This window comes from Myotis yumanensis, unplaced genomic scaffold (assembly GCF_028538775.1).
Source record: "Myotis yumanensis isolate MYYU_CA2020_CCGP unplaced genomic scaffold, mMyoYum1.0.hap1 SCAF_4, whole genome shotgun sequence".
Taxonomy (NCBI): Eukaryota; Metazoa; Chordata; class Mammalia; order Chiroptera; family Vespertilionidae; genus Myotis; species Myotis yumanensis.
In genome coordinates this window covers 80703260-80715930 of record NW_027223755.1, presented here as the reverse complement: position 1 = coordinate 80715930, position 12671 = coordinate 80703260, and the positions used below count along the sequence as shown (strand labels likewise).

The 12671-nt window shown below is 49.1% G+C and overlaps 1 protein-coding gene across 11 annotated transcripts in view; it reads right to left on the bottom strand.

Annotated features, from left to right (window-relative positions):
- Positions 1–12671, bottom strand: part of CUX1 (cut like homeobox 1) — a 375359-nt gene that overhangs the window by 68809 nt on the left and 293879 nt on the right. For 5 of the 11 annotated variants that reach the window (XM_070412732.1, XM_070412733.1, XM_070412734.1 and 2 more), the window contains 3 exons: positions 10569–10627; positions 7263–7311; positions 6423–6519 (listed from right to left, as the gene is read on the bottom strand). In XM_070412732.1, coding sequence (XP_070268833.1) covers positions 6423–6519; positions 7263–7311; positions 10569–10627 — 205 coding nt within the window. Of the gene's footprint in view, positions 1–2025; positions 2128–3587; positions 3654–4767; positions 5437–6422; positions 6520–7262; positions 7312–10568; positions 10628–12671 lie in introns of all 11 variants that reach the window. The other 6 variants (XM_070412727.1, XM_070412728.1, XM_070412729.1 and 3 more) reach the window with 3 other exon arrangements.

The window sequence follows — 12671 nt, the reverse complement described above, 5'->3', positions numbered from 1 at the left end:
ATTGATTTTTAGAGAGAGTGGCAAGGAGGGGAGAGACAGAGAGAAACATGGATGTGGGAGAGAAACATCGATTCGTTGCCTTCCGCGTGCAGCTGCACCGGTATATGCCCTTGACTGGAATCAAACCCGGGACCCTATAGTCCACAGGCTGTCGCCCCATGCACTGAGCTAAATCAGGAGGGCTAGATCAAGGATTCTTAACTCGAGCTGTGCACCAGAATCACCTGCTTCGCTTAAGATGCACACACCCAGGCCCCAGCCCTGCAGTGTGTGATTGAGAAGCAAGTGTGGGATTGGACCAGCACCTGCATTTTCAACCAGCTCCGGGGGAACTGTGGAGGGAGGCTCTGCTTGAGAGATGCTGGGCTGAATGCTCCCTCTGGCTGAGTCAACTCTGTAATGTGCCTTCATATCTGGGGGAGGAAGTCATACAAACTGGCTCTTCTCCTTTAAATGACACTGAAAAATGCCTCGAACAACAGTGACAACCTTTAATGCCTCTTGAGGACTTCACTTTCCTGGTTAACAGGAGGCCCTCCCTTTTCCAACTCACCTGACACTCACAGCGTCCTCCGGGTGAGGGCAGTACCACATCTTCAGGAGAGAAGATGATACACCTCGAGGTGGGCCTTTCACTCTCAATTCGGGGGTATTTCCTATGCTGCCCGGGGTGCCCTGCCAAGTTTTCTGTTTGTTCTGCCACCCAGAGGAGGAACTTGCTTAAACTTCAACTCTGGCCTTGAGGGTGAGAACATACCAAATTGAAAGCTCCAGGGGTCCTCAAACTTTTTAAACAGGGGGCCAGTTCACTGTCCCTCAGACCGTTGGAGGGCCGGACTATAGTTTAAAAAAAAAACTATGAACAAATTCCTATGCACACTGCACACATCTTATTTTGAAGTAAGAAAACAAAATGGGAACAAATACAATATTTGTATTTGCATGTGGCCCGCGGGCCGTAGTTTGAGGACCCCTGCTCTATCCATTGCCAGGCTTGATCCCACAGGAGTCATTTCCTATCACTCTGGGATCTCTGGAAGGAGGCAAGTGGCAACAGAGGGCAACGTGCTGGGATAGGAGTTGAGAGATCAGGGTTTCCATCCAGAGTCTACCAGCTACTGAGTTTGGGCAAATTATTCTAACTTTCAGCGTATTAATCAGGAATAATAGGATAACAAAATCTGTTTTCCAGGGTTGTTGTGAGGAACTGGTTTGAAGACCTAGGTTAAGGTAGCTAAAAATGCCCAGCCCAGGCCTGCTTCCTAGAGGGAGCACTGAGCTCACCTGATGAACAAGCAATGTGGGAGTGGGCAGCCTGGGGAGAAGACCCCCTGACCATGGGGGTGGCCCGTCCTCAGTTGCCACAGCTGCCCGAAGCCAGGCCTGGCAGGAGCCCTGTGCTCAGGTTCACGGAGGGGCTCTGCAGAGCAGGGCTTCATGCCTAAGGTAACTCAGGCACCCAGTTTCCTCTCCAGCGGTGTGAGCTGAATCTATGGCATGGCGCGCTTCTCATTCAAAGCTCAACCAGAGAAACGCCGAAATGTGGGAGTTCTCTCCTCTTAGAGGAGGCAGCTCTCAGGAAGCTCGGGGCCAATTCCTGAGGCAGACTAGATGTGGACCGCAAAGGAGGACATCCATCCATTAAAACCCCCTGTTCCTCCTAGCAACATTCACTCCATAAAGCAGCTGTTAAGAATTTATTTTTCACCCACTCTTTTTCAGTAGTGTTTGGTTAAATATGTATCCAAATAACAAAAAGGCGATATTGCATTTAAAAAAGAACTACTAAAGTAAGTCAACAAGATCCTAGATCATGGGTACCTTATTGACTCAATGTTCAAGAATGACAGAAAAAGAATGGTAACTATTAGCAAAAGACCTACTGCACTTGCCTAAATACTTGAAAACATACATTCTGCCTTTTTTTTTTTTTTAATTGAAAAGTTAACTACTGCTGACCAGAATGCCCAAGACAATATTCTAATTAAGTTTGGAAAACAGTAGTCAAAGAAGTGGAATCCATACCAGTTTTTTGCACTTGCAGTTCCCTTTTGGCTTGTTCCAGGATAGACTTGATTGCTTCATCGGACCCGGTCTCTGAGGCTCGGATCCGGGTGGTGATGTTACCTGCAAGGAGAAGCCACACCAATGACATCAAACCCACACCTGGAACAAGAACCAGTGCCGCACAAAGATGTCATTCTGATCAACAGATCTCACAGGAGTTGAGGCTGGTGATGGTAAGGAGGCAGGTATGGCCTCCCATTTACCTGTACCTGCTGTGCATGCAACTTCATAGCAGGTACCGTGACCCCATGCATAAAGGGCTTCGTGCTGAATCTACCTGACGTTGAATGTTATTCGGCCAGTGGGATAAGCTCTCACATTTACTCAAGCTGGACACCCATGGGTTGGGACCAGGGAGAGAAAATCATTTAAAAGCAATTCCAATAACTGCTTTGACATGGGGCTATGTTCAAGGTTCTGTACGTGTACTTGAGGATGGTATCCCAAAAGGAAAAATGGAAAAGAAGGGTAAAAGGTTGAGGCTGATTACCTATTAATCATTTGGATGTACAAAGTAAAGAGGCTAAAGGCTTAACTTAAAGTTTTCAATCTGTTATCACATCCTGTCTTTTAAAAGTTTATGAATGAGCCCAGCCTGTGTGGCTCAGTGGACTGAGCATCGTCCCATGCACCAAGAGGTCACTGGTTCGATTCCTGGTCAGGGCATATGTCCAGGTTGTGGGCTTGGTCCCCAGTAGACCGTGTGCAGGAGGCAGCTGATCGATGTTTCTATCTCTCTTTCCCTCTCTCTTCCCCCTCTCTAAAATCAGTAATACATTTAAAAAAATTTATTAATGAGGAGAGGAGCCTACAGAAATCCCTAAAGGACAAGAATTCAGTCTTTTGGTTACACGGTGATGCTTTGCAGAGTAGCTGCAATACAGATGTATTGAAGCTACTACGGCCCGGGGGCTGGCCCCAGTTCTTTCTGGAAGCCATCCACGTTTTAATTTTTCACTACCTTACTAAACATAAACTGCCACACCAAACCATTTAAAACCCAGCCTACCACTGGGACCAAGCCCCATTAGAGATGCCACTCTAAGGAGTGTGGTTGGGGTTGGCTAGCAGGGCCCACATGAAAACTGATTATGATTGGAATTTGTCCACTCTGTAGCACCTTCAACGTATTTCAGAATTAAAAGATAGTACAAGGAAGCAGCAATATCTCATTTGACTTAGTCACCTGATTTTTCTCAGAGCAACAACTGTTATTCTTTCACCTGCTTCTGAGAAAATGGAAAAGGTATAATTTGAATCTAACGGGGTTTGGGATTCTTATTTGGGGACTAAATCTTAGTGGTGGAGCCCACCTCTTCTGCACTCGGTAGAGTGCAAGCAGCTCAGAAGGAAGGGGCCTTGTGTACTTGAACCCGTGCTTTGTTTTATACTTACTATCTGTTTTTCCATCAGGTTCCAGGCCAGAATCACACTGCACAGTGTTAACCCAAATACACAGCTAAGGACATGCTGCTTCCTAGGTTACTAACTGCAAAGAAAAACACCTGCCTGCAACATACCTTCAGACCCATTTCTTCGTTTCGGTACTTCCTGAAATAGTCTGTTCAGGCTCTGGCCTGGATTCTCTGTTGAAAAACAAGTGTGGTAAGAACAAAACAATCAGGGGGATGGTGGTGTTGACGATATGGGCTGCGTGACATGAAATCTGAGCCACCTGTAACTACCGAGAGGGCTCGGGGCTTCCTGTGCAACTTGGGAGCTACCAGAAACTTCTGAGAGGCCCTTCCCTGGCTGATCGGCCTCAGAGGCCATGGCTCTGCTGCAAAAGGAGATCAGATGGACCTGCGGCACCAATGCCACCAGGGCAAACAGAGGGAGCACTGCCGCCAAGCGAATCGCCCACCAGCCCCCGGGACAAAGCTCACATTAATCATCCAAAGACAGTTAACATCACCATAAAAACCTCGATGTGCTTTATGTAAACTGATGCTGTTTGAATGTCTCCCTTTGATTTGTTTTGAGCCTAAATTTCAAGTTTTTTCAAACGTGTCTAAGATTACCTCTCGCTATCATTGTTGCTTTAGCAGAATGATCCCCTGCTGTTAGAGAGGGAAGGAATTCTTTCAATTATGGACCAGAGTGACTTTTTATCTTTTTATGGAGGGTGGGGTAGGAAAGATGTTTTAATGAAACTTTCATGTATTTAACTCAAGGCAGGCATATTTTGCTTATAATGCTAAATAAATCACTAAATAGAACATAGGCACTGGGAGCGAGTTGGCCACAAGACACACTCCCTTCTGTGTGTTGGGAAGAGAGGACACACTCTCTCGACGGAAGCAGTTCTGTGTGAGGATGGACCCCGCTGCTGCTGCTGCTGCTCTAGGGCTGGTTGGTACCTCAAGAACTCCTCCTCATGTGAGGCCAGCACCCAAGGCCAATCGATCCCTGGACACTAAACACGCTGAGATATTGTATGTAATGTAATTCTACCGATTCAATACACAGTACCGAAATACTGAGTTTACTACATGTGAGGTGATGAGCATGTTTCAGAGGCTGGATCTCCCAAATCTAACAACTTTTACTCTTTGCCAGTTGACCCTTGAACTCTGGAAATAGTAGAGCTGAAGAGAATTTTACCTGAGGTGATGCACAAATGTTTCATCACACACAGACACACACACAGCACTCTGTGACAGGCTCACACGCTGGTGCCAACCCATGAAAGTCTCTCACCTCTTTGTCTGCCTTGGATGCTGCGAAGAGCCAAGATGTTCTGCTCATCCGAGAGGAACTGCTTCATCTTGTGAAAAGGCTCCTTCCCGCGAACAGTCAGTTTATTCCATGGTTTGGGCCGGGCCAGAATCTCGCTCACGGACCCTTGAGACAGTCCCAAGACATAATGTCCAAAAATGCGCTGTCCAATATTGTGCTTGATCAACTGCTCTTTCACCTGCCGGGCGATTTCTGCAGTGTCTATCTCCTCGCCCTCGGAGACGCTCCCAGCACTTTCTGACTGGCTGGGAGACGGGGCCATGCCATTTACATCTGGGCTTTGTTGTAATGGACTTTGGGAAGATATGGAGTTTGTGCTGTATGGACCTGTTGAAAAAATCATGCTTGTGCTTCCTGCTTCCTGCATGGCCTTGGAGTAGAAGGACTGCATTAGCTGTCGTTGGAGGAGAGAGTTTAGTGCAAATTTTCCCGTAGAAGCCAGGGGTAGGCTGGGGCTTGCCAGGGATGAGCTGAAAAAGTCTTGCGTTAACCCCGCTGGTGAGAACTGGTGTGTACCATTAGTATTGGAAGCCTGCTCCCCCGTGTTGCGGGGCAACTGAGGAGGGGGCGCCGGCAAAGGTCCAGGACGCCGACTCTCAGGCTGGTCTTTCCCTTTTCTCCTGGCTGACCCTACAAGGAAGGGCAAACATAATGCATTATGGGGGATTCAAAAGGGAAAAAAAACCAAGACCAAGATGCAAAGTTTGCCCCACATAAGGGAAAAAAAGTGCATATTTTACAAGGGCCAATGAGCAGTGTTGGTTTGTTTTCAATTGAATTTTTAAATCAGCCAAACAAGGCCCCCCAGAAACAAGCAACATGCATTTCATGTTTGCACCTTTCTTGTACGTTGCAGCCTGGAGAGTCCCCTTGACATAGATTCAAACTCCTAAAGTGACAAGGAGCCGGTACCACACACAGTAGAGTTGACAAGTCGCGGGCCTCTGGCATTCGAGCTATTGCCAGGAGAGCCCCACCTGAGGAGCAGCAAACACTGACATTCTGGGACCAACAGATTCTCTCACACCACGTGCTCGGAGGCGAATGCACTGCACCGAGTCCGCTCGATCGAAGGCACGCACATTTTAAGAATGAAATATCATCGGAGCCCGAGACACTTTTAAATGGTTTACCAGCTGCCAAAACCAGAAGCAGTCAGTGACGCCACTATTTTGGGATGAGCAAAGAAAGGCTAAGGATGGGGGACGTGTTCCCAAGAAAAACCTGACGAAGGAAGAAAAGCTCCACTGAGCCTGGAAGAGCAGGGCTAACCTTGTCCACAGCCCCCGGAACACCATGAGCGAGAGGCCACACAACTAGGCAAAGGTGAGAAAGCCAACATCCTCCGAGTGTCCCTCCTGAGATCTGCAACTCTGGCCCTAACTGACCTCCACAGATACTCTGCGGCCACATATCTCGCCTTGACCGTCTTTAAGCAGGCGGGGGAGGGGAGGAGAGGAGCAGTGAGGAGGACGAGGAGACCAAACACTTATTAGTCAAGGTTCTCATCAACCAGTGATGTTCCCATCATGCATCGGCCCAGACTCACGGTTCACCTTCCTCTTCCTCGACCCTGGAAGGGACCGAGCAGGGCTCGTGAGAGCCTGTCAACCTACCGCTCAGGTCGCTGTTGGAGATGCGCAGAGAGGCGTTCTCGGACTGCAGCGAGCGGTTCTTCTCCAGCAGCAACACCTCCAGGGGCTTGGATGCGTCCTAGACAGGGCAGAGTGGGGCTCACTGCGGGCGGCCACCCTCCACTCCTCAGGCCTCAGACCCTGCGACCACACTACTCCATGGCTTCCCACCCAACATGTTATGGAAATCTGACTTCTCCCGATGGTGATTGACACACGCATGGAAAACATTCAAGTTCCTTTCCAAAAGAATTCATTCCAGTTGTAATAATTTTTCTTCTTCTAGACAACTATTCTCTATTTTGTCCCCAAATTCAAGTATAAACCTGTGTCTCATCTGGCAATAGGACTGGCTGCAGAGCCATACACCTGTCAGAAAATCATTGTAAAGGTGCCAGCCACAAAGAGTCAGCTGTTTTATGGGCATCAGGAGCAGGATTCCATGAGATTACTTAAATTTTAATTGGCTACCAGATTACCAAGTGCTATTGTCACCTTGCCTCTGTAGATAATAAAAGCTCCCAAGCCAACCTTTCTGGGCTGATCTTTAACACAATCTGAAATTGTTTTTATTCAAGTTCTTTGTACCAACTTAAATCGCAATTTCACCGAAATTGAGTTACCAGTTTGGAAAACACTAACTTTTCTTTTTAAATAAAGACAAATTGCTTTAACTTGGTTAAGTGTTCTTGAGGCATGATTGGCCAGCTAAAGGCGAGAGGTCTCACAGAAATATCGAGATAGTGAAGCTTGCCTAGAGACAAACAGTGACATGGCCATGCGGACACTCATACACACTAAATGCAAAGTGAGACCATGTACCTGTGTCCCAGCTCCCTCAGGCGGTGCAAACTCCATGGACTTCAGAATACTGCAAAGAGCAAGACAGAGTGGTTATTTCCTACTCTGACCTTTGTTCACAGCCATACTAATGAGCATCAACATCACGGTTTCCTGCTCTCCAGGACCAGAGGATCTGACAACTTTAACAACTTCTCTGGCAGCATTATAATCTGATAATGGTCTCTAGAATAACTACTCAACTAGCAGTTGGCCAGCAAAAGTTTCTTGCCCGGCATGTAAATCATTCCATATGGAATCACACCAGGTCTGTTCAGAGTATAATTTTAAAGTTGAACACAGGCATAACATTGATGCAAGTGGAATGTATTTGTAAAGCTTAGTGGGAATGAAAACGCTGGTACAAGGAAGCCAGAGAGAGAGAAATCAGCACCGTAGGGCTGTCACCCCACACGCTCAAGTGGTAGCTGGCACCTGGGCACAGGGAAATGGGCAAAGAGCATGGCCCCACACCTGGATGGCTCAAAAGCTGGCACAGACCTTCTCTGCAGCCCTGGGCTGGGGAAGGAGCATCATTGCAAAGATGTGGGAGGGCAGGTTTATTTTTCCTTTGTTCTTCTTATCATTGAAATCACACCAGCCTCTAGCTTGCTTCAACAAGCCCGAGAGCTGAGTGAGGTCAGGTGCCCAGAACTGCTGTTTCCAGTGTTTCTTTAGCATGGACATCGCTTTCTTTCTGAGAGTCTATTGGGAAGGAAAGGGCAAGGGAGTCCATGTGGGTGCTCCCCTCACACACAAGGAGGGAAGGCGGTAATGAGGGCGGGCTGCGCATCGCAGGCACAGGCCACCTGAGTTCTGCCAGCATTCTCAAAGCCATGACGTCAGCCTCTGCCCTCTTTAAGCTCCATGGAAGTGTCACCAGGAGAGTAGTGTGTAAAAATGCCAAGGGTCCCGGGAGACCACTTTCTGCCAAGCCACCACGAGGTTCAGCAGCAGCCGACTGCTCTTAGTTTCCCTCTGGTTGTACCTTCGCAGTGGCACTTGTCATGTAAACTAACAGAACAGCATGCCAGGAGCTGATGTGGGCAGGCCGTGCTGTAGGAAACGCTAAAGGACTTGGCCTCGCCCACCAGACAGATGCCTGGAACGTGCTCTTTCTTGGCGGCCATTAGTTTGCTCACAACTATGTGCTTGCCTGAGAGCTTCCTCAGGACCACACAAGAGAAGACGGAGTCTCCAAGTTCATACTGAAACACTGGTGTCTCTTCATGGAGTTACCAGATATTTACCGATGACTTATGTGCCCGTCACTGGAGAATCGGAACCACTCCTCTCCTCATCCTCATGAACATTATAGGCTCTTTCAGGGAAGACAAAATCCAAAGAGCACGGGAAAGAGAAAACCTGTGAGGCCCTTGGCAGGAGAGACCTCATTAGGCTGGGGACAAGGTCTGTCCGTGGAGGAGTTAAGAGTCTGAGACGGGCCTTGAAGGAACAGGATGCTTTACAGGCCACTGCAGGGTGTGGAAACCCTGGCATAGATGGGAAGAAAACGTGAGCATGTTTCTGAAAAAGCAGTGAAATCACTAGGAAGTGGGAGGCCAAGGACACATTTTATCAGAAAAGCCACCGAGTGGGGTAGCTGTCGGATGCTGATGTGGTGGTGGGGGCTGTGGTGTGCAGATGCAACAAGAGGGCTGGCAGGAAGGTGGAGGGTGCTCTGGGAGGAGTGAGGGCCAGTGAGGCAGGTGGGCAGACAGGAGGGACAGACCAGGGATGAGCTACAGGCTGGAGTCAAGGAGCCTTGGTTCCTGGGAGCGGAGGTGGTCGGAGTGGGGGTGTGGGACTGATCTCAGCCTGGGGACGAAGGGGTCTTGGGTGAAGGCCTTCACATCAGTTCCTCTGATTCAACACTAGGAGGTGGCACCCATTTTCTTTCTTTTGAGGAGGGAAGAAGAGGGAAAGGAAGGGAAGACTGGATAGGAAGGCAGGTACAGAAGGCCAACCTGGTAAAAAATACACATCCCTGAGTTGGAAACGGGGTGGGGGAGAGTATAGGGCTTGAAGAAGCTAGAGCTGTCGAGATTAGGGGTCAGCCAAGAAGGTCCTGGCAGAGGCTGTGTGGCAGAGGGAGTGAGGCTGCACAGGACTGAGCAGAGAACCTGGAGGCACCTCACCAGGGAGGCTGGGGTCATGGCTGAGGACAGCTCCTGGACGAGGCGGCAAGAAGGTTCCTAGCAGACCCGAGGAATGGGATTAAGAACACAAAGAACAGCATGGCAAGTTGTATATACTCATTTTAAATGGAGAAACTGAAAAAGCCAACAAGAGAAAGGAGCTGATAGAATAGCAGGAAGGAGTAAGAAGGAAGGGAGCCAGGGTCCAGGTTGAGGGGTCAGCATGGGGAGATGGGAGAAGCCAGGACAGGAGTGATTTCAAGGCAAAGGGGGAAGATGCGGGATGTCTGTCTCCTCTGCAGAGCAGAGCCCAGGGTGTCTGCTGAGGGCTCAGGTGGGGACAAAAGGGTCCCTGGGCAGCACAGAGCCAAAGCAGCAGTGGAGAGAACACAGCCTGCAGGGACCGGCTCACACACCACAGTGACTTCCTACCAGGACTTGATGACCTGGCCATGGAGGCGGGGGAAGTCCAGGCAGGATAGGGTGGGCTGTGTGCTCTCTGAGGGGCTGCCCATGAGCTGCAGGCTAGGGGAGGAGGTTGTGAGCTTGGAGGGTAGTAGAACTGGGGGACAGGTTAGGGCCTAGAGCTTGGGAGCTGCAGGAGGGCCAAGAGTAGGCCCCAGGGAAGGAGTCTGAGGCAGGAGGGCCAAGCTGGGTGGTGGGCCCTGAGGAGGGAATGTCTGAACTTGAGAATGTAGCACTAGCACAGAAGGGACAACACACTCTCAGATGCTGCCTCTCGGGTGGGGAACTGGAGGTTGGGAGACAAAAGTCCTGGAGTCTAGGCAGCCAGGGAGGTGGGAGGCCAGGTGTACTCTTTCAGGCGGAAAAGTTTCCTTGTTCTGCTTCTGCTTTGGTGATTTATAACTGAAAAACAAGCTCATATTTTATAATGTCTAGAATGGTAATAACTCCCAATTCTGTGCATACTGGTATACTTAAAATGCAGTTTTATAAAAAGCCCAATAATTCAGGCACAGGCCTCAGGGCAAACTCCCAGGGCGGCCCAGAACATGGCCCTGGGGTGCGGCGTCTGCCGATGCCACGACCAATGATCTGAGGCTGCCCGCTCATTGCCATGGTGTTTTTTAGCAAATGTCCCCAGTGAGCTCTGGCTCATGAGTGGCTGAGCAGGCATCTCCACACTTACTTGAGTTCTTTCTTCACCTCTTCATAGTCAGCCTGTCCTTTGAGTTTTTCTTCCAGTTGCTGAAAACAGAGGAATTTTATTAGTCACCATGTCTGAAATAGGTCAATGGACTCTGCTATAAACCGAGTGTTTGTGTCCTTCTGCCACCCTCCCCTCTTCCTGGCAATGCATATGTTGAGATCCTAACTCCCACTGTGATGGATCTGGAGATGGTGATTAGGTCATGAGGGTGGAGCCCTCATGAACGGGATTAGTGGCCTTATAAAAGCGGCCCAGAGAGCTCCCTTGCCTATTCTATTCTGCCCTGTGCAGACAGAGAGAAGAAGGCAGTCAGGGAGGAAGCTCTCACCAGACACCAAATTTGCCAGTGCCTTGATCTTGGATTTCCCAGCCTCCAGGACTGAGAGAAATAAGTGTTTATTGTTTACTAGAGGCCCGGTGCACGAAATTCGTGCGGGGGGGGGGGGGGGCGGGGGGTCCCTCAGCCTGGCCTGCACCCTCTCCAATCTGGGACCCCTGCGGGATTGGGCCTAAACTGGCAGTCAGACATCCCTCTTGCAATCCGGGACTGCTGGCTCCTAATCACTCGCCTGCCTGCCTGCCTGATCGTCCCTTAACTGCCCCCCGTGCCGGCCTGGTTGCCCCCTAACTGTCCCCCTGCTGGCCTGGCTGCCCCCTAACTTTCCAAAAGGAAGTTGGACATCTGAAAGATGTCCGGTTGACCTGGTCTAATTAGCATATTACCCTTTTATTAGTATAGATAAGTTCCCCAGTCTATGGTATTTATTCTGCTCTGGCAGCCAAATGGACTAAACAGATTTCACTGATTACATTCCCTGTAAAACATCCAGCAGTCCCTGAGAGGGAACACAAAAATGTACAAATGAAAGTTGATAACGTGTGGTGTCGTCTTTTGTTCTTTACTCTGTGGTCTGGTGTGAGCATGTATGTGTGAATGTAGTACAGGCATTCACACATACACACACACATGTTAATATAAGGCTGTAACATAAAATTTGGAAAACAATAAGGAAAAGGCCATTTTGTACGAACACCATGAAATGACAAACAGAATTAAGAGACGCTCTGCTAGTATTGTAAAAACAGCAAGTGGCTTTTCACAAACCATGTTTGGCTAGCTGATGCATATAGTCAGTTGTTAACACCCTTGGTGGGACCCTGCAAACCAAAGATATAGTCCCTTTGTTGTTGAGGCTGTCATCAGATAGGCATCATGAAAAGCACTTGCAGGGGCTCTTAGGAGCAGAGGCCTGTTCAGCTGGGTGGTCAGTGTTTCCCTGACAGTTCTGAACCCTGTGGGGAGGGCCCTCCAAGGGTGCCCTGGCCAGCAGGGCCACAGCAGATCCCTCAATGGCCCTTCAGAGGAAAGGTGAGGGGTTCTGTCCAGGGGTGCAGGGGAGTGACAGCATATTTCCCAGGCAGGACGATGCTCTAATAGGCTCCATTAGAGTCTGTGTGCTCACTGGGCATTCACTGGTGGTTTCAGCACAGAGCTCGACAGGCTTTCTTGCCAGGCAGGCCTTTGGCATAGGGAGGTTAGCAGCTGCGCTTCCCTCTATGAAGGTGTTTTGGACTAGTTTGCTTTTTTTTCTCCCCATTAGGGAGCTCTGTAGGGGAAATAAGCAGCTTAATAAAAACACAAAGACCCAGGTTGCAGGGAAGGGTTCTAACGACTTAGCGTGTTTCCAAACCTGGGGTGAACAAATTCCTGGGCCTGAATCAAAGCACCTCTCCATCTCCAGGGCTTCCATTCACCTTTGGCTTGACTAGCCACAACTACAATCTCAGTTTAAAAACATCTGGGAACATGTTAGAGTTGAGGGAGGAGATGCTCATGTGGCCATAAGCTTGGACATTTACCCGAATCCCACCCTGCTCGCTGTTTCAAGATTTCAGGTGTTCTATAAACAAAAGTCATTTAGTCCATTTTTCTACTGCATTTACTGGCAGTTTGGTGTATTTTCCATTGCGTAAAATTGTGCTGCCCTAGTTCCTTTATAAGACCTCTTGCCAATGTTATGTTTATAATGGTTTCTCAGCCATAATCAAGCAGGGGGTAGCATGCCCTCATTTTCTGACAAA